The sequence below is a fragment of the Rhinopithecus roxellana genome, chromosome 6 (genome assembly GCF_007565055.1).
Source record: "Rhinopithecus roxellana isolate Shanxi Qingling chromosome 6, ASM756505v1, whole genome shotgun sequence".
NCBI classification, from domain to species: domain Eukaryota; kingdom Metazoa; phylum Chordata; class Mammalia; order Primates; family Cercopithecidae; genus Rhinopithecus; species Rhinopithecus roxellana.
Genome location: NC_044554.1, coordinates 105655473 through 105677079, shown reverse-complemented (window position 1 = coordinate 105677079; position 21607 = coordinate 105655473). Strand labels below are relative to the sequence as shown.

The window sequence follows — 21607 nt, the reverse complement described above, 5'->3', positions numbered from 1 at the left end:
ATCTGCATTTATTGGAGAGAAAGGTCATTAATTTTCATTTCTCAGAATGTCCTTTTCAGGTTTTGATGTCATGGCTTTTCTGGCCTCAGAAAATGTTAGCAAGTTCTGTTCGGTTGTTTTTGTAATCGTTCTATAAGGTTGGTGATATTTCTTCTTAACAGCCTTGGTAGAGTGTGCCAGTGAAAGCATCCGGGCCTGGGGGCTTCTTGTTTAGAAGATTTTAAATTTGGGCTTGATTTCTTTTAATAGCTTTGAAACATCAGATTTTCTTTTTCTTCTTTATTTGGTTATGGTAAAAGTTAGTTTTTAACTTTGAAAACTTCATTTTATCAAAACTTTAAACTTCGTTTGTGTAAAGTTGTGTATTGCCATGTTTTTAATATTTTTGTGATCTCTAGTTAGGTCTTTTTCAATATTGTTATTTGCTTGTTTATTCTTTTTACTCTGTCTCATCAAGCGTTTATCGGTTTTTTTAGTCATTTGGAGGAACCATCCTTTGGCTTTATTGATTCTTTCCCATATGTATTCTATTTCATTAATTTGTTTTGTTACTTCTTTCTTTGAGTCTAATTTGATGTTATTCTAACTTTTTGAGTTGTATATGTAGATAATTGATAGTTATCCTTTCTTATCTTACAGTATATGCATTTAAGGTTGTCAGTTTAGTTGCGTACCATACGTTTTGATGTGTTGTTTTTCCTTATCATTAGGTGCAAACCATTTATCAATTTCCATTGTGATTTTTATTTTGACCAATAGGTTATTCAGAAATAAATTTCCCAAATTCCCAACATTTGGTGATTTTCAGGTATCTTATTGATTTCTAGCCTTATCTCCCTGTGCTCAGAGACTATCCTCTGCATGACCCCAGTCCCATAAAACTTACCAAGAAGTGCTTTATGGCTCCATTGGAAGTCAGTTTTGTAAATGGCCCATACACACTTGAAAATAGTATGCATTGTGCAGTTGTTGAGTGCAGTGTTTTGCAAATAGCTACATCTCATTTGTTAATCGTATTCTTCACATTTCTTTAATGATGTTTTTTTCTCAGCTCCTGCAAGGATTGTATTGAAATTTCTCATTATGATTGTGAGTTTTGTCTATTTCTGCTTTTAATTTTGTCAATTATTGCAGTATGTCTTTGGATGCTGTTTTATTAGGCACATATAAATTGTGAATTATCTTCCTGGTGAATTTTGCCTTTTGTTATTATGAGACATTCTTTATCTCTGTGGATTGTTTTGATTTTTAAATCTCCTTTGTGGGATATTAATACGGGTATATCAGCTTCCAGTGTTTAATAGTATCGACACCTTTTGCTTTTTCACTTTCCATTTTGAGCATTTTTAAATTGTTTCATTATAAATGTAGTATACTGGAAATATATAGTATTTATATTCAGCCTAAAAATAATTTCTTAGTCGAAATATTTAATCTAGTTGTAACTGATGTAGTTAATGATACATTTGTATTGAGATTAACTATCTTAATAATTGCCTTTAGTTTCTATTCCTTTTTAAAAAGAGAATCTTAATTGTAGAATAAATATTTTCTTTGTTATCGTTATCTTGTTATGTATGCTTTTTGTGTGTGTGTGTGTGTGTGAGACGGAGTCTTGCTCTGTCACCTGGGCTGGAGTGTAGTGGCTGGATCTCAGCTCACTGCAAGCTCCACCTCCTGGGTTCACGCCATTCTCCTGCCTCAGCCTCCCGAGTAGCTGGGACTACAGGCGCCTGCCACCATGCCCAGCTAATTTTTTGTGTGTATTTTTATTGGAGACGGGGTTTCACTGTGTTCGCCAGGATGGTCTCAATCTCCTGACCTTGTGATCCACCTGTCTCGGCCTCCCAAAGTGCTGGGATTACAGGCCTGAGCCCCCGCGCCCGGCCATATGCTTTTTTGTAATTTTAGTGGCTATGTTGGTGGTTATAAGATAGACTGTAATTATTTACTTACCAAAATCTAATAAAAGTAATACTTCTTTTCCTTCTAGACAGTTCAAGCCTGTTAAAATCCTTTCTTCTGTTTCCATTTTCTCCATTCATAGGCTATTGGTGTAAAGTACTTGATTCATACACTTATGTGTTTGAAAATATAACGTTTTTATATATTCATTTATATGGACATATTTCTAACCCTTTTTATTCCTCTATATTGCCACCTGTATCTCTAAGCACCCATCTGTGATCATTTTTCCTCTGTCTGCAAAATACCCCTTGTTTCCTTTGATACAGATTTCATGCTGAGGAATTACCTGATTTTCTTGGGGGGGAAGAACATGTTTAATTCACTTTTATTTTTGAAGAACAGTTTTGCTAGGTATAAAATCATAGGTTATCAATGCCTGTCCCACCTGCTAGCCTACAACCCTTTGAACCTATCATACCACTGTCGTTTGATTCCCATTGGTTCTGCTCAGAAATGAGCTGTCAGTCTCACTGTTGCTTCTTTTAAGTTAATCTGTCTTCTTCTCTTCTCCTCTTCCCTAGCTCTTTTGATTGTTGTCTTTTTGGCAGGAGAAGTGTTGTTGAAATGTTCCCCTAGATCTATAATTTTTTAATTAATAAAGTTTGTTTTCCAGAGAGTTTAAGGTTTACAGAAAAACTGGCAGCATAGAGCTCTCATGATTCCTTCAACAGCACAGTTTTGTCTGTTATTGAAGTCTTACATTACTGCGGTACATTTGTTACAGTTCATGAACCAGTACTGACATATTATTTTTAACTAAAGCCCATAGTTTACATTAAAGTTTACTCTTTGTATGGTATGTATCTTTCTATGGATTTTGATAAGTTCCTAATGTTATGTTTCGCTTCTGTTCTCTGGAAGAGATTTTGGAAAATTGTATCATTTCTCATTGAAGTAGTTGGTGGAATTCATCAGTGAAGCCATCTAGTCTGGTGCTTTCCTTTTTGGGAGGTTATTGATGATCAATTTGGTTTCTTTCACAGATACAGCCTGTTTTTTTCTGGCTGAACACAGGGCTAGGGTTGTCCCCAAAGTGACTGTAGGCGTTCCCACAAGGGACAGCCACAAACCCGCCTGAGATGGGGCTGGCTGGGATTCCAGAGAGAGAAGCACTAAACACTGAGCGGTCATTCAAAGCGTTTATTGGGGAACTTGCTTACAGAGGGGCAGCAGCTTCCTGTGACCACAGCGAGACCTGAGTATGTCTCCAGGGAGCGGCTGCGCTGTGGAGTTTATGTGGGAGTTGCAGGAAATGATAGCAACATGCTGGTCTTTCTGTGTTTCAGGCAATGATGGGTTGCTCACGCCCACAGGGGAAGTATGCAGCTGCCTGGCTCATGTGCTGGTGAAGCCCCTCTGTGTGTCTCAGTCAGGAACGAGAAAGCGAACTGGGGGTGGGTGGGCCCCTAGAAAGACCGATTCAGGTGATGTCTTCCTCCTCATGTGAGTTTTGGTGGTTTGTGTCTTTCAAGGAATTGGTCCATTTCATCTAAGTTATCAAATTTCTGGGCATAGACTTGTTCATAATGTTTCTTTATTACCCTTTAGATGTCTGTAGGATTAGTAGTGATGGCTTCTCTTTCACTTCTGATGTTAATAATTTGTGTCTTCCCTTTTTTTTAAAAATGTTGGTTAACCTGGCTACAGATTTATCAATTTTAAAGACCAGCTTTTTTGTTTTGTTGGTTTTTCTCTATGGAGTTCCTGTTTTCAGCTTCATTGTTTTTTGTTGTAATTTTTATTATTTCTTTTCTTTTTTTTTTTTTTTTTGAGATGGAGTCTTGCTCTGTCGCCCAGGCTAGAGTTCAGTGGTGCGATCTTAGCCCACTGCAACCTCCACCTCCCAGGTTCAAGTGATTCTCCTGCTTCAGCCTTCCGAGTAGCTGGGATAGCGGGTACACGCCACCACACCCAGCTAATTTTTGTATTTTTGGTAGAGATGGGGTTTAACCATGTTGGCCAGGCTGGTCTCAAACTCCTGACCTCGTGATCCGCCCACCTTGGCCTCCCAAAGTGCTAGAATTACAGGCGTGAGCCACCCGCCTGGCCAATTTTTATTTTTTCTTCTTACCTTAGGCTTACATTGTTCTTCTTTTTGGTTTCCTAATGGGAAGTTAGATGATGGATTTTAGATCTTTCTTTTTTTCTAACATTTACATTCAATGCTATAAATTTTCCTCTAAGGATGGCTTTTGTTTCATCTTACAATTTTGATAGGTTGTATTTTCATTTTCTTGTTCAAACTATTCTTTTTTTTTTTTTGAGACGGAGTCTCGCTTTGTCGCCCAGGCTGGAGTGCAGTGGCTGGATCTCAGCTCACTGCAAGCTCCGCCTCCTGGGTTTACGCCATTCTCCTGCCTCAGCCTCCCAAGTAGCTGGGACTACAGGCGCCCGCCACCTCACCCGGCTAGTTTTTTTGTATTTTTTTTTAGTAGAGACGGGGTTTCACCATGTTAGCCAGGATGGTCTCGATCTCCTGACCTCGTGATCCGCCCGTCTCGGCCTCCCAAAGTGCTGGGATTACAGGCTTGAGCCACCACGCCCGGCCTATTCTTTTTAATTTCTTTAGGTGTGTTTTATGGCCCAAATGTGGTCTGTCTAGGTAAATTTTCCGCGTGAGTTTGAGAGGAATGTGTATTCTGCTGCTGATGAAGTATTCTGTCATTGTCAATTAGACCCGGTTGATTGATGATGCTGTTGAGTTCCGCTGTGTCCTTACTGATTTTCTGCCTGCGGGGTCTGTCCGTTTCTGATAAGAGGGTGTTGAAGCCTCCAGCTGTAACAGTGAACGGAGCTGTTTCTCCCTGTAGTTCTTCCAGGTTTTTCCTTGCGTGTTTTGACACACTGTTGTTAAGTACATGCGTGTTAAGGGTGGGCATGTCTCCTTGGAGAAATGATCTTTTTATCCATATGGAGTGCCATTTTTCATGCCCGATAGTTTCCTTGTTCTGCCTGAGATTGATCAAGCTGCTCCACCGTTCTTTTGTGTGGGCTTAGTGTGGTACAACTTTCTTCCTTTCCTTTCAAAGTGTGTTTATATTTTAAGTGGGTTCCTTATAGACAGCATATAATTGGGTCTTGTTTTTTTAATCTATCTTGACAGTCTTTTAATTGGTGTGTTTAGATCATTCACATTCAAAATGATCATTGATACAGTTTATTTAATACCTGCCATGTTTGTTACTCTTTTTTATTGGGGCACTTGTTCTTTCTTTTTTAAAAATCTTCTCTTCTTTATCTGCTTTGTTTGGTTTTAACTGGGCATGTTATATGATTTAATTTTTTAATTCTGTTAGCACAGAATTATTCTTTTTTTTTTTTTTTTTCTGAGATGGAGTTTTGCTCTTTTTGCCCAGGCTGAATTGCAGTGATGTGATCTTGCACCACACCCAGCTGATTTTTGTATTTTTAGTAGAGACAGGGTCTCGCCATGTTGGCCAGGCTGGTCTTGAACTCCTGACCTCAGGTGATCCACCTGCCTCAGCCTCCCGAAGTGCTGGGATTACAGGCATGAGCCAAGTACAGAATTACCCTAGAGTTTGCAGCATACATTTAGCACGAATCTAGGCCCATGGTCAGATGGCCTTTGACCGGGTCACAGGCAGTGTGGGCGCCTCCCACAGAGCACGCCCGTTCCCCTCGCCTCCCGTGCCACCTGCTGCCTCATTTCACCTATCCCTGCGCCATCGTCAGCCAACACATTGCTGCTCTTATACTTTAAACAGTTGTCCATTAGATGAACAAGACTAAGGAAAGTAAGCTAGGCTCAGCGGCCCACACCTGCAGTCCCAGCAACTTGGGAGGCTGAGGTGGGAGGATCACTTGAGCCCGAGAGGCAGAGGTTGCAGTGAGCTATGATCACACCACTGCACTCCAGCCTGGGCAACAGAGTGAGACTTTGTCTCAAAAAAAAATGATAAAATAGATTTTGTTTTTCCTTTATTTGTTACTTCTCTGCTCTATCTTTCCACATAGATCTGCGCTTCTGATCTCTCACTGGCTTCTCTGGAGGATCCACCTTACACTGCTTACAGGGGCCAGGGCTGCCAATGACAAATCTCCCCCAGTTTTTGTCTAAGAGAGTGTTTTTTGTTTGTTTGTTTGTTTGTTTGTTTGAGACAGAGTCTCGCTGTGTTGCCCAGGCTGGAGTGCAGTGGTGCGATATTGGCTCACTGCAGCCTCCGCTTCCTGGGTTCAAGCGATTCTCCTGCCTCAGCCTCCCAAGTAGCTGGGATTACAGGCACCCATTACCAAGCCCAGCTAATTACTGTACTTTCAGTAGAGACGAGGTTTTGCCACATTGTCCAGGATGGTCTCAGACTCCTCTGACGCCAGACCATCTGCCTGCCTCGGCCTCCCAAAGTGCTGAGATTACAAGCGTGAGCCACTGTGCCCCGCTGAGAGTTTTTCTTTCTCCTTTCCTTACGGAAGATCATCTTGCTGGATGCAGAATTCCAGGCTGGTGCTGTTTTGTTTCAATACTTGGATACCTCCGTCCTCTGTCTGCTGCTTGAGTGGCTTCGGTCGGGAGGTCTGATCCGTTTCTTACTCTCTTGGTTGGTAATGTAGGGCTCCCTCTGCTCAGAGTGTCTCATTTTCTGCAGTTGGATATGATATGGCTAAGTGTGAAGTTTTTGGTATTTTTCCTGCTTGATGTTCTCTGAGCTTCCTGGATCTGGGATTTAGTTTTGACAAATCTCGGCCATTATCACGGCAGATACTTCCTGTGTTCTCTCCTCGCCTGGTTTTCCTGTTGTGAGTAGGTTCCACCTTCACGGTCATCCCACTGTTCTTAGATCGCCTCTTCTTTTGTTTTCATTGCTTTCTCCTCGGTGCATTTTAGTATGGGAAGTTTCTGTGGACCTGTTTTTACATTTCCTCATTTATGCTCTCATCTTTATTTTTATTCCTATACTTTCTGCGTATGTTGTTTTATTTTTTTCATTTTTTATGTTGGTTACTTAGCTTGCTACTTTCAGTTTTAGTCTTTCTACTCTAAGCATTAAATTAATACATTTTCTTCTAAATTCTTCATTCTTGAGATTGTGCCACTGCACTGTAGCCTAGATGACAGAGCAAAGACCTTGTCTTAAAAAAAAAAAAAAAGATATTCTTTTTACTTAGGCTGTCATCTCAGATGAAGTTTCTCCTGTCTTGCACATGTTTCTAACCAGAGCCTGAAGTCTGTCCGATGTTTCCTTTCCTTTGTCTCTGCCCGCAGCCACCGGGTCAGCCTCCCTCCCAGGAGGCCCCTAGACTCCAGGTACCTGGGCAGCCCAGGCAGGTGAGAGAGGACCCCAGGGAACTGGCTTTGCTCTCGCTGAGGCGGGGTCCTCATGGTGTTCTGCTCTAGCTTGTTCCCATGATGTCAGGGCCAGGCGTCCCCCTGCGGCTCGGTCTCACAGCTGCCCTGTGCTCATGGCGTGCTGGCCTCTGAAGGCTGCTGGGAACTGCAGGGTTAGAGCTGCAGGAGGGTGAGGGTAGGGCCGCATGCTGCCGGGTCCAGGTCTGGGTGCCTGCCTTGATGGAAGTGCCAGGGTCACGTTGGGGCTGTGGATAGCAATCTCGGGCCTCATGAGTTCCTCTTTCCAGCTGCCCAAAGCGGGGATTAGTGCCCCCAGTCATGAAGAGCTACTTCCAGTGGTCTCACCAGTGAGACTGTCCATGGCGCTGCTTCCCTGGGCTGGGCGCTGACCCCATGACTGCAGGGCTGCAGCCTGGGCGGCTCCCCTGTTTGCAGCACCGGCCGGGGCTCTGCCCCTCCGTGGTCTCAGCGGCAGGGCAGACACAACAGCTCGCGGCCACTGAGTCCTCCTCCCTCAGCCCCGTGCCTGCCTGGCAGTTTTGAAGATCAAATGAGGTAACGTGTGCTTAAGTCATATGTAGCATTGGCATGCTGTGCTGATGTCACCAATTAAAATCTGCCTAAGTGAATCATAATTGAAAACAGTCAGTTGTCAGAAAAAAAACCTTGTTCAGGGGCAGCAGGCCCAGGAAAGAGAAGCGCGGGACAGACAGGAGACAAAGCGTTCTGGGGTTGGTTGGGGGCGGCCAGGGCATCCGGCCCGGGAGCAGGTGTAGGCCGAGCACAGGGATGCCGCCTCCTGTGCACTCAGCACCGTGTCAAGGCGTGGCCTTGCGTGGGGGGTGGCAAGGCGTGGCCTTGCGTGGGGGGTGGCCGGGGCTGGGCCAGCCAGCTCGACCCTCACCCCCAACCTCTGTGGCCGCAGGTGACCCTCCCTGCTGCCCTTCCTGTTGACGAGTGCTGTTTCCATGTACTTATTAATCCTGGTGCACCTTTTAAGCACCCTTTGGGGTAGTCATGTCCCCATTTTGTACAAGCAGGGTGGGTTCAGAGAGGTTAGGTCCCTTGTCCAAGGGCACACAGCTGGTCTGTGTGAGATTGGAGCTCAGGACCATCTGACCAGCGTGGGTCCCTTGAGGCGCTTGTTACTGCCACTTGCGCCTGTCATCATGTTCTCAGTGGACCCCACAGATGCCGGAGTCCTGCTCATTTGGGAAATGACTAGCCAGGATGAGGGGTTCAGAGAGAGGTCTCCTGCCTCTCCCAGCCTCCCTCCCACCAGGGCCTTCTCCTGGTCTGGGGCGATCTTGCTGCTGGAGTCACAGCAGACCTGTCCAGGCTGGTGACTGGGGGTCTGGGGAAAGAGTGGGCAGAAGACTTTGGGGAGGCGGGCGGCAGCGAGGAGGACTCTGGGGAGGCGGGCGGCAGCGAGGAGAGGATGCTGGTGTCGGTGGGCAGAGCCGCGTCTGCAGCACGCATTCCCGCCTGAATCTATTCAGTTTCTTGTGGTGACTCCATGCGTCAGGAGAGGTAATTAGAACAGGACTTTTCAGCTGTTTATGATCATACATTTCCTTTTCTAAAAAAAGGAGTTGTGGAGTGACTAAGAGTTGGGTGGAGGTGGCTGAGCTGAGGTGGGATGGGCTTGGGAAGAGGCCCTGCAGAGAATGTCGCATGTGCAGAGCACTCTTGGAGCCCTTGCAGAACAGCCTCGGCCTTGGGCTAGAGGGGGCGGAGGGAGGGAGGCAGGCCCCACAGCGCTGGCCGTGGAGGCCGGGTGGGAGTGGGCGGCGGAGGCTGGGTGAGGGAGGAAGAAGATGGGTGAGGGGCTGCTGCTTCATTGGAGGGGCCACGAGGTACTCATCTCAGCTCTGGGCTTCTCTGGAAAGTGGGGGTTGGTTCAGGGGTTCTGAAGAGGGGTCTGTGCGTGTGAAGCCGCCTGTCTGCCTCTCACAGCCCCTTCAGGCTGCCGCTGACTCCCAGGGGGGAAGCCCTCTGTGCCCATGGTGTGGGCTTAGGCAGTGCTGGGCGCCTGCCTCACCAGGCGTGGCCATGGCCAGAGGCTGTCCCCTTTGTGCAGGCGATGCCTGCCCCGCCTGCCTGCTCTCCTGGTCCTCTTTCATGAGCAGGTGCAGTCATAGTGGAAGAACTAGGTGGACGGCAGTGAGGACATCAGTGACGACCGTGGCTGCCGTGCATTCATAGCCCGTGTATGCAGGTTCTGTGTGCCTGGTTTTCTGTGCCGTGCTGCATTTGAACTTCACAGTGAGCCTGAGGTGCTCTCTGCCCTCTCCTTTATGGTTGAGTGTCCTGAGACTCAGAGAGGCTCATTATTTTTCCCAAGGTCACACAGCTAGTTAGTGTCCTGGTAGGATGTGGGCTGTGTTGGGTGTGTGTGTTGGGTTTGACTTGGGAGCTGGCCTGGGGATGCACACCTCAAGTGACCGCTGCTTGGGGGCCACGGGGCTGGTCTCTGCCCCCTGCGGTGCCTCCATCCGCTTCCCCCCCGCCCGCAGCACCTCCAACAGGGCTGACCTCCTGCAGTCTCCCGCTCCTGCAGGTGCTCTTGCCACGGGCAGCCCTGGTCTCTGTCTCGGCTTCCTGGCCTCGCTGCTCTGCTCTCCCCTGCCCTTCCCAAGCCCAGGCCCAAGGCTGTGCCCTGGGTTTCTTCCTCCAAGGGCACTGGGCCCTGTTCTGCCCACTGTCTTAGCCCCTGCTGCCCAGGTGCCCTGCCCCCACTGTCTTAGTCCCCGCTGCCCAGGTGCCCTGCCCCCGCTGTGGCGTTCTCAGCCTCTTTGGGGATCTGTCATCCTGTGGGAATCGTCGGTGTGCTTGGGGCCTGTACTCAAAAGCTCCGTGGTAATTAGCGCGCTGGAGCACCCGCTGATGAGGGGATGAGCTTCATTATCTCTGTCGCTCTTTTCGCAAGGGTCCTCTGGGCACCTACTCACGCGGTTCCCTCTGATTGGAGTGCCCTTCCCCACCGCCGCCTCCCAGGGCGCCCAGATCCTTCCTGCAGCCTCCCTGGGTGAGCAGCCCTATAATCCAGGCCAGGGCGGAGCCGCCCTCTACTGACACTCCTCCCGGCCCCTGTCGGCCGGTGTATCCAGGGTGCCGAGGCCCCGTCCTCAGCTGACTTCTGCCGGGTGATGCCGACTGCTCACATTCTCTTCATGTGGCCATTTGTTGCATGATGAGCACATTCTATTCCTTAGAACCAGGACATCTCTGTACCCAAGGAGGAGCAGCCTGTGGACAGTGTAACTCTGCTGGGTGCTTCTTGAATGAGTCTGGGAGGCCCTGTCAGCACCACCAGCCTCCTGTTTGTTCAGCAGTTAATCACCACATTTGTTGAGGTGGAAATGAAGCAGACTTGCCCACAAGTGGAGTCAGCTGTTAAAAAGCCATAGCAAGTCACCCACACCATGCCTGCTCTTTCACTCCCGGTGACAAAACAGTTTCTTGGAAGGGTACAAGCAACAAACTTTCTAATACTTTTCTCTGTGCCAGCCAGTGCTAGCCTGGAGTTATGCTGGAGAGAGCCGTCACGAGGGGAAGCTCTCGGAGATTTACCGATCAATAAAGGAGACGATTACAGCTTGTTTACCAAGGGAAGTCCCCCGCCCTGGCCTTGCGCCGGCATCTGCACGTTGATACTGACAACTCCGGTAACTGGCTTGAAACGATAAAAGTCAATGGGAAGATATAGGATTTCAATAAGATTATGACATGCGATAAACCTCCCTGTGCAAACAAATTTTCCACAGATATGTGACCTGTTCCAGTTGGATTTGTAACTTTAATTTCTCACTTATTGAATTTTGAATTTTTTGTCATCAACTAATTATGGAGTCCACACCAGGGTGGCACCTGTGTCCCCGGCTCAGGAGATGGCAGGAGAGCCCCAGATGTGGCGGCCTGAGCTCCGGGGGCTTCTGAGAGAGCGGGCCGGGGTTTCCTCAGCCCCTGCAGCCTCGCCCTCTTCACCTCTGGGGGATGGACAGAGGGCCTGGCAGGGGCTCAGGCAGTCCTCAGTACTGGGGAGCACTGGGTCGGTCTCTCCTGGGAGCAGGACAGGGCCTGGGCAGGGGCTCAGCTTGTGTATGTGCAGACTCAGGAGGCGGCATGGAAAGGACCCTGGTAGTTTTGTGGACTCCGTTTCTGGATAGGGGTCTTGCTCCCCAGGCTGCCTGATTGAGCCAGTCTCTATCAGGGCCATGAATTTGCCTTTTCAGCCAGTACTGGTGGGGGCAGTCCCCACAGCTCCCCTGCCCTCACCTGGTGGGGAGCACGTTGGTCGTGACACAGTGTGGTGGTGCGGGGCTGGGCTGGAGCATTGGCCCTTTGCCCAGCATGTGTGTTGGGAAGGGGCATGGGCCAGTGGAGACCATTTGCCGGGTTTGTGAGGTTCTTGCTCTCGCTTTCTGAGCACCGGTTGTTTCCAGGGCAGCTGGCTGGACAGTTCATTCCTGATAGCATCAGTCTTCACGGCTGCCCTGTTTCCCATCTTGTCAACGAAGGAACTGAGACTAGGGGAGGGAGCTTGAATAGCTGGCCTCAGGACAGAGCTAGGGCTTGAACCTGCATCTTGTAGCTACCTGTCTGCTTCTTCCTGGGCTCTGCTACCCCAGCATCCTCTCTCAAGAATGGGGCAGAGCCCCAGCAGAGGCTACTGAGGGCATCAGTTAGATGTCCCTGGGGCACCTGTTAGAAGGGCAGATTCCCAGGCCTGCCTGTGAAGATCTGGAAGCTGCCCTCCAGCACATCTGGGTGTCTGAAGGACTGGCTCCCTGATCATGTGGGCTCCCGCAGGGCAGGCAGGCGGGAGGAGGTCCCCAGCCTGCGCCTGGAATCTGCTCCATCCAGACTCAGCTTCTGAGGCCATAAGGGTCTGGGGACCATGGTTGAGGCCCGCGCCTGGGGCAGGGAGTGCAGGCAGCAGTAGGCCAGAGGGAAGACCACGCTTCCCCACAGTGGCATGTCCTTTGTGGGGACTGTCTTAGCAGCACAGTTCGCGACCCATGGGCTCCCGCAGGGTCCGGAGGCAGCACACGGCTCCCGGGGCCCCTGATTGGCTGACCCTCACTGTCAGCGTGTCAGGCAGGACACAACTGAGCAGGGGTTTCTGCCCGGCTCAGAATCAGCCCTGACACTGTAGTCAGTGCCATCCCAGGAAGCTGAGGTCTGCTGGACCTGGCTGCTGTGTGGGGACCTGCATGCAGCCTCAGACATCCCGGGAGCTCTGTGGGAAGATAAGGAGCTCGCAAGCCCAGATCTGAAAAGTGAGGACTCGGCCTTCCCGAGAGCCCTGGGTGGTTGGATGAGCGATGGGTTGCCCGTCCCATTGGAACAGGCAGCTTTCTGGTGCACACTGTATCTCCTCCCTCGGCAGGTCCGGGCAGAGGTCCCAGGAAGAGGAGGACTCACCCAGCTCTGGGCCTGCGCACTGTCGTTCCCCTGGGCCCAGTGTCACTGGGACTTAGAGGAGTCATGCAGACCCAACAGAACAGGCTGGAGTGGGGAACCTGGGCTTCTGCCCACTGTGCACCCTCGCCCTGCGTGTGCTGTGTCCACAGGGGCAGAGGCCGCTGCTCCCAGCACACCCCGTAGCCGTACTGCTGGTACAAGGTGGAGCCCATGCCCGCCGCAGTAAAGGTCTGACATGGTCAGAGCGGGAGCCGGGGCGAAGCTGGGGCTGCTGGCATTTACTGGGTCTGGGGGCGCCAAGCTCTGGGGCCCTCTTCACCTTGGTGGGTGGGCTCTGGGTGCTGGCCTGGGTCCTCACGAGGGAGCCTCCCACGTGACGCAGCTCTCGTGGGGCCTTCCCTGAGCCGTCTCCATCATTACCTCATCCCCCGCCCCGGGTCCTGACCAGCTGCCCTCTATGTCCACAGGAGCGGGACGGCATGCGGGCCATCCTGGGGTCCTACGACAGCGAGCTGACCCCGGCCGAGTACTCGCCCCAGCTGACACGGCGCATGCGGGAGGCAGAAGATATGGTGCAGAAGGTGCACAGCCACAGCGCTGAGATGGAGGTGCGGGGCCGTGGGCGTGGGGCTCATGTTGCCGGGTGGGCCTTCCCCTTGGTGGGCCTTCTCCCTGGTGGGCCTTGGCAGAGCCTGGGGGGGTTGGAGGTCTGGTTGCCGCTTTCCTAGTTGCCGGCTGGCAGCCGTCCATCGGGGAGGGGGTCCACGGGCTGCTTCCTCTGCACGTGGATCCATGTTAATTCTCATGATGGCACCTGCAGCGTCCTCAGCTGTCAGAGTGTCCCAGGTGGCCCCAGCCTGCAGGCAGATGACACACGGACAGTGCCCCTTGGACGAGTTGGGACCCCCTTATGATGCCTGTCAAAGGGGCACTCAAGGTCCTTCCCCTGTGAGGGGCATCTGCTGAGGAGACCTGGTCTCCAGGTGCTCAGAGTTGTTGCCCGGGCTCCGGTCCCCACTGCTGGGGTGGCTCTGCTGGGGCCTGACAGGCAGGGCATGAGGCCCAGGGCTGCCCAGCTCGCTGCAAAACTGGGAGAGGTGTTCCTCCTTCCTGCAGCCTCCAGCCTGCATCCCTCTCCTGGCTCCAGGGTCCTCCCAAGAGAGGTGGCCTCAGCCTTGGCTTCTGCCTTTTCCCTGCCCAGTGGGCCACCGTGACACTCTGTTCCCTTGTCCAGCTCTGAGCAGCTCTCACCTGTGCAGTGGGAGGAAGGAGCTGGGGATCGTAGGGCCTGGGCGGAGACCATGTCCACACTCCCTGTCCACACTCCCCAGGCCAGGGGCTCCCAGCACACCATTCCCAGCCTAGAGCTTGAAGGGCCCGTGTTCTCCTCTCGAGGTTTGCACCACTTCTTCTTGAGCACAGCACAGCCCCACCTGGGTGTGGTGGGATACGTGCCAGGGTCTTCTGGCCTCATTGGCACACACCGCCGCCGGGTGCCTTGCTGTTCAGCTCTGCCTGGCCCTTTACCTGGCTACTCAGTCTCACTGTCACCATATCCTGCGGAGTGGGTGTTGTTGTGACCTGAATTTTGCTCACGAGAAAACCCAGGCCCGGGGCGGTCAAAGGACATGCCCAGGTCACCGAGCTGGCGTGTGACGCCGCCATGCCACGTCTCGGAGGGCCTGGGCCTGCAGTGTCTGTGGGCACAGCCGAGCTCTGTGAGCTCATTGATCTCAGGGCTCATTGTGTCTGGGCTGGGCCTTGGTGGCGGAGACTGCGGTGAGATGGAGATGCAGACGAGGGCGTCGGTGTGGCCTGTCGCCCTGTCGTAGGCCGCTGTGTCCGTTCCTCATTCATCCAGTGACCAGCTGTAAGATGACCTGGGTCCACCAGTGGGAGAGCCAGACTCACAGGCGTGACCACAGCCACCTTCCGGCCAGGATGCCGAGCACACACAGCAGGCCGGGCCCTGTGTCAGGGAATGTCCGACAGAGCCTCTGGCCCCTGGAGCTGAGCTGCTGGGTGGGGGAGACATTTAATGAACAAACGTAATTCACGTAGGATGTTAGGAGGAGCTGAGTTTCTGGAGAAAGGATTGTAATGGAGGGTCTCGGGGAGCCGCGTTGCATGGCCGTCCCAGCGGCTGATCAGGGAAGATGGGAGGAGGAGGTCGTCAAACTGCATCTAGAGAGTTGCTTGGCAGATGGTTCAGTGGTTTAGAGGGGGCGCGGGCACAGAGGCTCAGGCACTGGGGATGGTGTGTGGCGAGAATGACAGGTCCAGGCCTGGGGCCCACATGCACCCCCTACCCCTTGCTCACATGGAGGCCGCACCAAAGGGCCCTGGGACTATGCTGTGTCCCCACCTATGTCCACCACCTATGGTGGTGAACCCTCACCACCACACTTGGCGAGAGTGAACCGTGGGCCTGGGACCACCCTCAGGCACTGGGGTTTCAGGAGAATCAGGCATGTGGAGTGTTGGGCCCAGCAAGCCGGAGCAGGGTTGGACTCTACCAGCACTGACTAGTCCTCACTGCAGGAGTTCACATGGCTGGTCCTCCCCTGAACCCTCACAGCCCCCTCTGCCCATCCCCCGGGTGCCTCCAGAAGCACGCCAGCACCCACAGACTTCCCCCCAGGACCCCGCCGCACTGGCCCGTGTCTGTGTTGATGCAGATAGCCATGGTCTCGGCTGCTGGCACAGATCCCAGAGAGGTCTTCTGGGCCCGTGGCTGCTCTCTGAGCCTGTGCAGGTGCCACTGCTCTCTGGGGTCTGTGGAGCAGCCACCACCACATCCTGCATGACAGCATGACCTGATGCCTTGCCTCATCAGAGAGGGCACTTCCGCGTCAGCCCTCTCCTCCCAGGAGCCTGGGAGAGGCGTCCTCGCCCTTCCGCCGCAGCGGGACCAGGTCACCCGTGGAGCCTCTGCCCTGCCTTTCCCTGAAGCGACAGTCGGGCGGGAGGCTGGGGGTGCTGGCAGCTCCTGGGCTGGGTTCCTGCCTTGGGGGAGCATCTGCTCTGGGACCCCCAGCTCTTGTCCCTCCCCATGGAGGTGGTGCAAGTTTGGGAGAACGTGGCCCCAACTCTGGGAACTAAGCACGTTTGCAAGGTGAAGGTGGGGGCCCAGCAGGAGCGCCGTGCTCCAGGGAAGGTTGGGGCGCGGCTACACATGAAGTATGGCAATGGTGGCTGCGCCCTCTGTGCACAGGGAGCCCCTGGGGCAGGGACGCCAGCCCAAGCCAGGGATGTCCCCGTGGAGGGCCAAGGGGCTGCTCTGGAGACCCTGTCCATGCCGCCTGTTTCTGGCTGTTGGTTTCTGTGAGGGTCCCATCTCCTCTTCTCCCCATGGTCGGGGTGGGGGGGCCGCCATCCCCCCAGCTGAGGAGAGCTCCTGACCCCGCGTGGCTCAGGTGCTTCCCCCAGCCCCCCGCCTCCCACTCTCCCTGCTGTCTCCACCTGGTTTTTCTTTTCGTTTCCCGTCTCCTTTTCCCTTGGTTTTCTTTCTGTCCTCTGCACATCTGTCTGATAGTTCCTGTCTCCATCTTTCCCTCTCCCTTGGCCTCTGTTCACCTCTCTGTCCCCTGACACGCTCCTATGTCCTCTGACTTCAGGCCCCGCAAGCCTTCCCTGAAAGCTTGCCCAGCACTGGGCGTGCCCCTGGGGAAGGCGCCTCTCGGGGCAGGTGAGGATCTGCTACCTGACGGCCAGGTGGGCTTGGGATAGTCGCTGGCGGGAGGACGCGGCATCGCTCTGAGCATGGTTCCCTTCCACCCACCTGTTAGCTAAGCCGGACACCAGTCCGTCCCCATCTGCTCAACCAGACACACCAGTCCGTCCCCATCTGCTCAGCCGGACACACAGTCCTTCCCTATCTGCTCAGCCGGACACACCAGCCCGTCCCCATCTGCTAAGCCGGACACACCAGTCCGTCCGCATCTGCTCAGCCGGACACACCAGTCCGTCCCCATCTGCTCAGCCGGACACACCAGTCTGTCCCCATCTGCTCAGTCGGACACACCAGTCCGTCCCCATCTGCTCAGTCGGACACCAGTCCGTTTTCATCTGGACCATGTTTTCATTCCAGCAGAGACCTTGCAGGAAAACAGAGTGTTGAGTTGGGAGAACCCCAGACCCGTCTGGTGAAGTTTTGCCATCTTGCACGGTGTTATTTATTCCATTTAATAAAGTGGCTGTAGGAGCTGGTAGCGGGTGTCAGGAGTCCTCTGTGGACGGAGCTGTAAATACGCAGCGCACGCCACCTTGATTCAACACATCGGCCTGATTTGTGTTTCCGATTTATTTCATTAAAACGGATTACTGCACTGCTGGCCGTGTGGAGGTGTGTGGAGAATCCCCGTTTCAGGTTGCAGTGACTCTGAAGTGGATCCTGACAATTTAGGGGGAAGTGGCCATCATGGTATTTCCGCCTTCCCTTCCTCCCTGTGGCCTCCCAGAGAGGCTCGGGCAGCTCTGCAGTGCTGTCATTTGGCTGCCGCGGGTGGTTTGGCTCCAGGAGGGCCACGGAGAGCCTGGTCTTCAGGGCCTCGGGCTGTTTACCAGGCCCTATACTTGTGAGTGTATTGATTATTGATGTTCTGATTCCCGCACCGAAAGAACGTGACATGACTGTACCGTACAAAGCAGAGATAAAGCCAGAAAAAAAAAAAAACTTGAAACAGTTAAAAATCACGCAGTGTACTTAAGAAGAGCGGACCAAGGGGTTTATGGAAATCGCCCTGGAGTCTGGGCTGTGGGAGCCTCTGCTGTGTGGCCGCAGGTCCTTAGTGGGAATCATGAGGTGCTGGCTCCACTCCCAGAACGGGGCGTCTGTGCAGTACAGAGCTGCGCTAATCCGGGCTCTCTGTGACATGCCGGTGCCACCCCAGACAGCACACTGAGCACCACTGCCCTGCACAGGAGCCGACCTTGCTGTGCGTGAGGAATAAGCCCAGGGCAGGCTCTGTCCTCTCCACCACGGGAGGACCTGCTGCCACCCTCAGAGCATCCCCCAGGGCGAGCGTCCACCCCATAGCCTGGTCCCTGACAGTGCGCTGCCTGCCTGTTGTGCTCTGTGGCCGGCGCTGGGCTCACAGTCATCCTTAGGCCTCCACGCAAGGAGAGAGCTGCTGTGTACAGCCTCACCTGGAGGCAGGTGCTGGGGCTGTGGCCTGGGAAGCCCTGTGGGGACCCCGTGGTGTGCTGTCTCCTGCTTCTTCACATTGTGTCACAAGCCACAACCAGGAGACCTGGCCAGGAAGGTGGAGGCCTGAGCTTCTGTCCCATCCTTTTCCATGTGACCATGACTGTGGGTGGGGCTGCCTTCCCCCAGCTCCAGCCTTCACACCGTGTGTGGGGTCTGTGCCTGGTGCCCCCCGGTCCTCCCCAGCCCATCTGTCCTATGGCCGCTGGGGTCTGTGGCCACCTGTCGTAGCTGTTTTCTGCCATGTCCTGGCTGGCAGAAGTGTTGGATCACAGGCAGCGACTTCTCACCTCGGGATAAAAATAGCCTGGCCGAGGCCTCTGTGAGGCACCTTGGTGGTGCTGAGGGCGCCAGGGCTTGGGGCTCGTGTCTGAGCACACGTAGCCACCCGGGACATGTGGTCCCACCCAGGAAGAGCTGTGTTTGACCCTTCAGTAGCTCGGGTGGAGGCAGCTCTGTGGTCACTCAGTGCCCGGGTCCCCACAGCCTCTGCACCCCTCAGTGCTCCCTGGCATGTGCCCCTGAAGCTTGGCTCCGAGTGGGCTTGTCCTCTCCTGGGGAACCTGAGCACCACGTCTGACGCTGTTTGGGATGGAGCCGTGTTCCTTCCCGCCGGAGTTTCCTGCGTGGCTGCACTCAGCCCGGGGTGGGCTGTGGAGGAGGGGCTGAGGCTAGGGAATTGCCTGGCCTGCCTGCAAGGAGCCTTGGCATCTGGTCTTCCCAGCCGTCAGCCTAGCCCCAGCCCCGGGCCTTAGGAAGCCCTCTCTCCATCCCACTGTCCCCGCGTCAGCACAGGCTGCACCTCCCACTGCCTTGCAGAGCCAGCCTGAGCTTGGGGAGCTCTTGTCTCCGAGGTGAGGACACTGTGGCCAGGCCCCGGGGGCTCCACCTGGTCACCCAGGGAGTGAGAGGTGTCTGTGTCCCCCGAAGGTGGCTGGGCCGCCCCACAGTCAGTGCCACAGTGCACAGCCCACGGTGCTTCCACAGGGGGCGCTCTGCTGCCCACCCACTGCCTCCGTCACAGACGCGGGTTCCTGGAGGAACCCTCCCGAGACCAGCCTGAAGTTACGCTGTCTGAGGCCCTGCGGGAGCTCCTCTCCAGCGCACACTGGGGCTGTGCCGGCTCCTCGCCCTTGTGAGTGTGGTCCTCCCCGAGCTCTGGGGATTCCACGTTTTAAAGGCAGCTTTATTGAAATATAATTTATACTCAGTAAAATCCCCCAAGTTTATCTCTGTGATTTGATCCATGTTGACAGTTTCTTTGCACCCCCGGCTTGGCTCGTGGAGGCCACTGGTCTGGGGCCTGTTGCTGTTGTTTCGGGCTTTCTTGGAACTTCATGTAAATGGAGTCCCACAGTTGCTGCATCTGTCATCGCTGACTGCACAGTGCTTTGGAGACCCAGCAATGTTGTATCAGCACCTCATTTACTTTTATTACAAAGTAATTCTCTGTCCTAAGACTCTACCAAAATGGTCTGTCTGTTCACCCGCTGGTCCGTACCAGGGTGGCTTCCCGTTCTTGCCAGTTAGGGACAGAGCTGCTGTGAGTGTCTGCGTGCCAGACTTCCTGTGAACGTGGGTTTCCATTCCTTTGGGCTCTGCATCTAGGAGTAGGAGTGTGGGCTTTATCTTTTTTGCGGGGGGAGACAGGGTGGGGACAGAGTCTCGCTCTGTCGCCTGGGCTGGAGTGTAGTGGCGTGATCTTGGCTCACTGCAGCCTCTACTTCCCAGGTTCGAGTGATTCTCCTGCCTCAGCACCCTGAGTAGCTGGGACTACGGGTGTGCACCACCACACCCTGCTAAGTTTTGTATTTTTAGTAGAGACTGTGGGGCTGCCCAGCTACCTTCGGGGGACACGCACACCTCTCACTCCCTGGGTGACTGGGTGGAGCAGGCCCACCATGTTGGCCAGGCGGGTCTCAAACTCCTGACCTCAGGTGGTCCTCCTGCCTCGGCCTCCCAAAGTGCTGGGAATCCAGGCGTGAGCCCCCGGGCCGGGCCCTAACTTTTTAAGACATTGCCAAACTCTTCCCAAGTGGCCGTACCATGGCAACACGCGGGGTCCAGTGACATGTTCTCGCCCAGGCTGACGGCACCAGAGCTGGGAGAGCTCTCCGCTGTGGCACTGTCCGCTTTGGTATCTGGATCCAGCGGGGCAGCGCGTTTCACTCTGGCTTAAATCTTTGTGTCTCCAGTGACCGATGTGCCCAGCGTTTCCCATGCTGCTCCACCTCGGCGCCTCTTCTCTGGTGGCCTCTGTTCAGGTCCCTTCCTTCTGTCTGATGCTGACGTGCCAGGCCCAGCTGCCCGCCTGTGCCTCCTGGAGCTCCCATTCCTCTCTCCTCACCCAGCAGGCCTGCTGGGCTCTGTCTGTGGCGCTGCCCCAGCCTAGGTCCTGGGGGACTCACCCCGTCCCTTCCTACAGCTCTGAGCTCTGAGCTGCCTGCCCTCCCTCACCGGAATCCCTAATGTGTGTCTGGTTTCTGGTGACTAATGTGTGTCTGGTTTCTGGTGCCTAATGTGTTCTGGTTCCTAATGTGTGTCTGGTTCCTAATGTGTGTCTGGTTTCTGGTGACTGAGGCGGGAGGGTACGTCTGTGCTAGTTCCTCCAGCTAGTCCAGAAGGAGAAGTTCTAGAGCATTTGGGGCCCATGAGAGCCTGTCCCCTGAAGCTTCCTGGTGCCCCATCTGGGGGTCTCCTCTGCGCACACAGAGCATGTTGTCTTGGGTCTCTCGGGACCCTAATGTCCTGCCTCGCCTCTCCTGTGCTGGGCTGTGTGGGTTTAGTGATGTCCCGTGTCTCCTGTGCTCGGGTGTGTGGATTTAGTGATGTCCCGTGTCTCCTCTGCTGGCCTGTGTGGATTTCAGTGTTTCCTTTGTTTTTCTTTCTTCAGCCGTTTTCTTGGAACAATAAGGTGAGGGAGGAGTGGATGTTTACCAAATGCTCCTTGGTGCTGAGGCTCTGCTGTGAGCTTCTCACACCCTCCCTCCACAGAACCCGTCACACCAGAGAGGCCCAGGACAGGCACGCAGTGTGGCCGACCTCCCCAGGCTACAGCTACCTCCGTTCTCCTGACTCACTCCTGCCCTGTCCACACCCGCTCTCATGTAAAACATTTTTTGTCACTCGGAAACTTCATATCTGACCACTTACCCTGTTTGAGCTACACACAGCAGTGCGTTTCCTTGAGTGACAACAGGGCCTTCTCTGTCTGTGTTCTCTCCACGTTCCTGTTCTTAGGAGCACCCACCTGTGTCTTTTCAGGTTATGAGTGAGAGGTGGCTGAGGTGTCCTCCACCCACAAACCTTGTGCTGCAGAATGTCTGTAAGCCAGACCTGAGCTCCCTCCTGCCTCCCTGCCACTCCCCATCTCCATGCCTGTGGAGCGTGCACTCCATTTCACACTCTGGCCCCTCTGCCTGCTGAGCTGCTGTCTGGTGGCTGCTCTGCTGAGAACCCTCCGCGTGGAGTCACCTCTGACTCAGGCTTGTGCGATGTCTCATTTGGCTGTCCATTTGGGAAGATTCAGCGGGTTACAAACAACCTTGTTTTGTTTTGTTTTGTTTTACATCTTTGTTTTTGTTTTTTTGACACAGGGTGTCACTCTGCTGCCCAGGCTAAAGTGCAGTGGCACAGTTATGGCTCACTGCAGCCTCAACCTCTTGGTCTCAACAGATCCTCCTGCCTCAGCTCCCTGAGTA

The 21607-nt window shown here is 53.6% G+C and overlaps 1 protein-coding gene across 6 annotated transcripts in view; it reads left to right on the top strand.

Moving 5' to 3' along the window:
- The window catches only part of MAD1L1 (mitotic arrest deficient 1 like 1), a 412602-nt gene that overhangs the window by 204763 nt on the left and 186232 nt on the right, over window positions 1–21607 (top strand). For all 6 annotated transcript variants that reach the window (XM_030932978.1, XM_010366657.2, XM_030932977.1 and 3 more), the window contains exon 13: window positions 13168–13308. In XM_030932978.1, the coding sequence (XP_030788838.1) occupies window positions 13168–13308 (141 nt within the window). The remainder of the gene's footprint in view (window positions 1–13167; window positions 13309–21607) is intronic.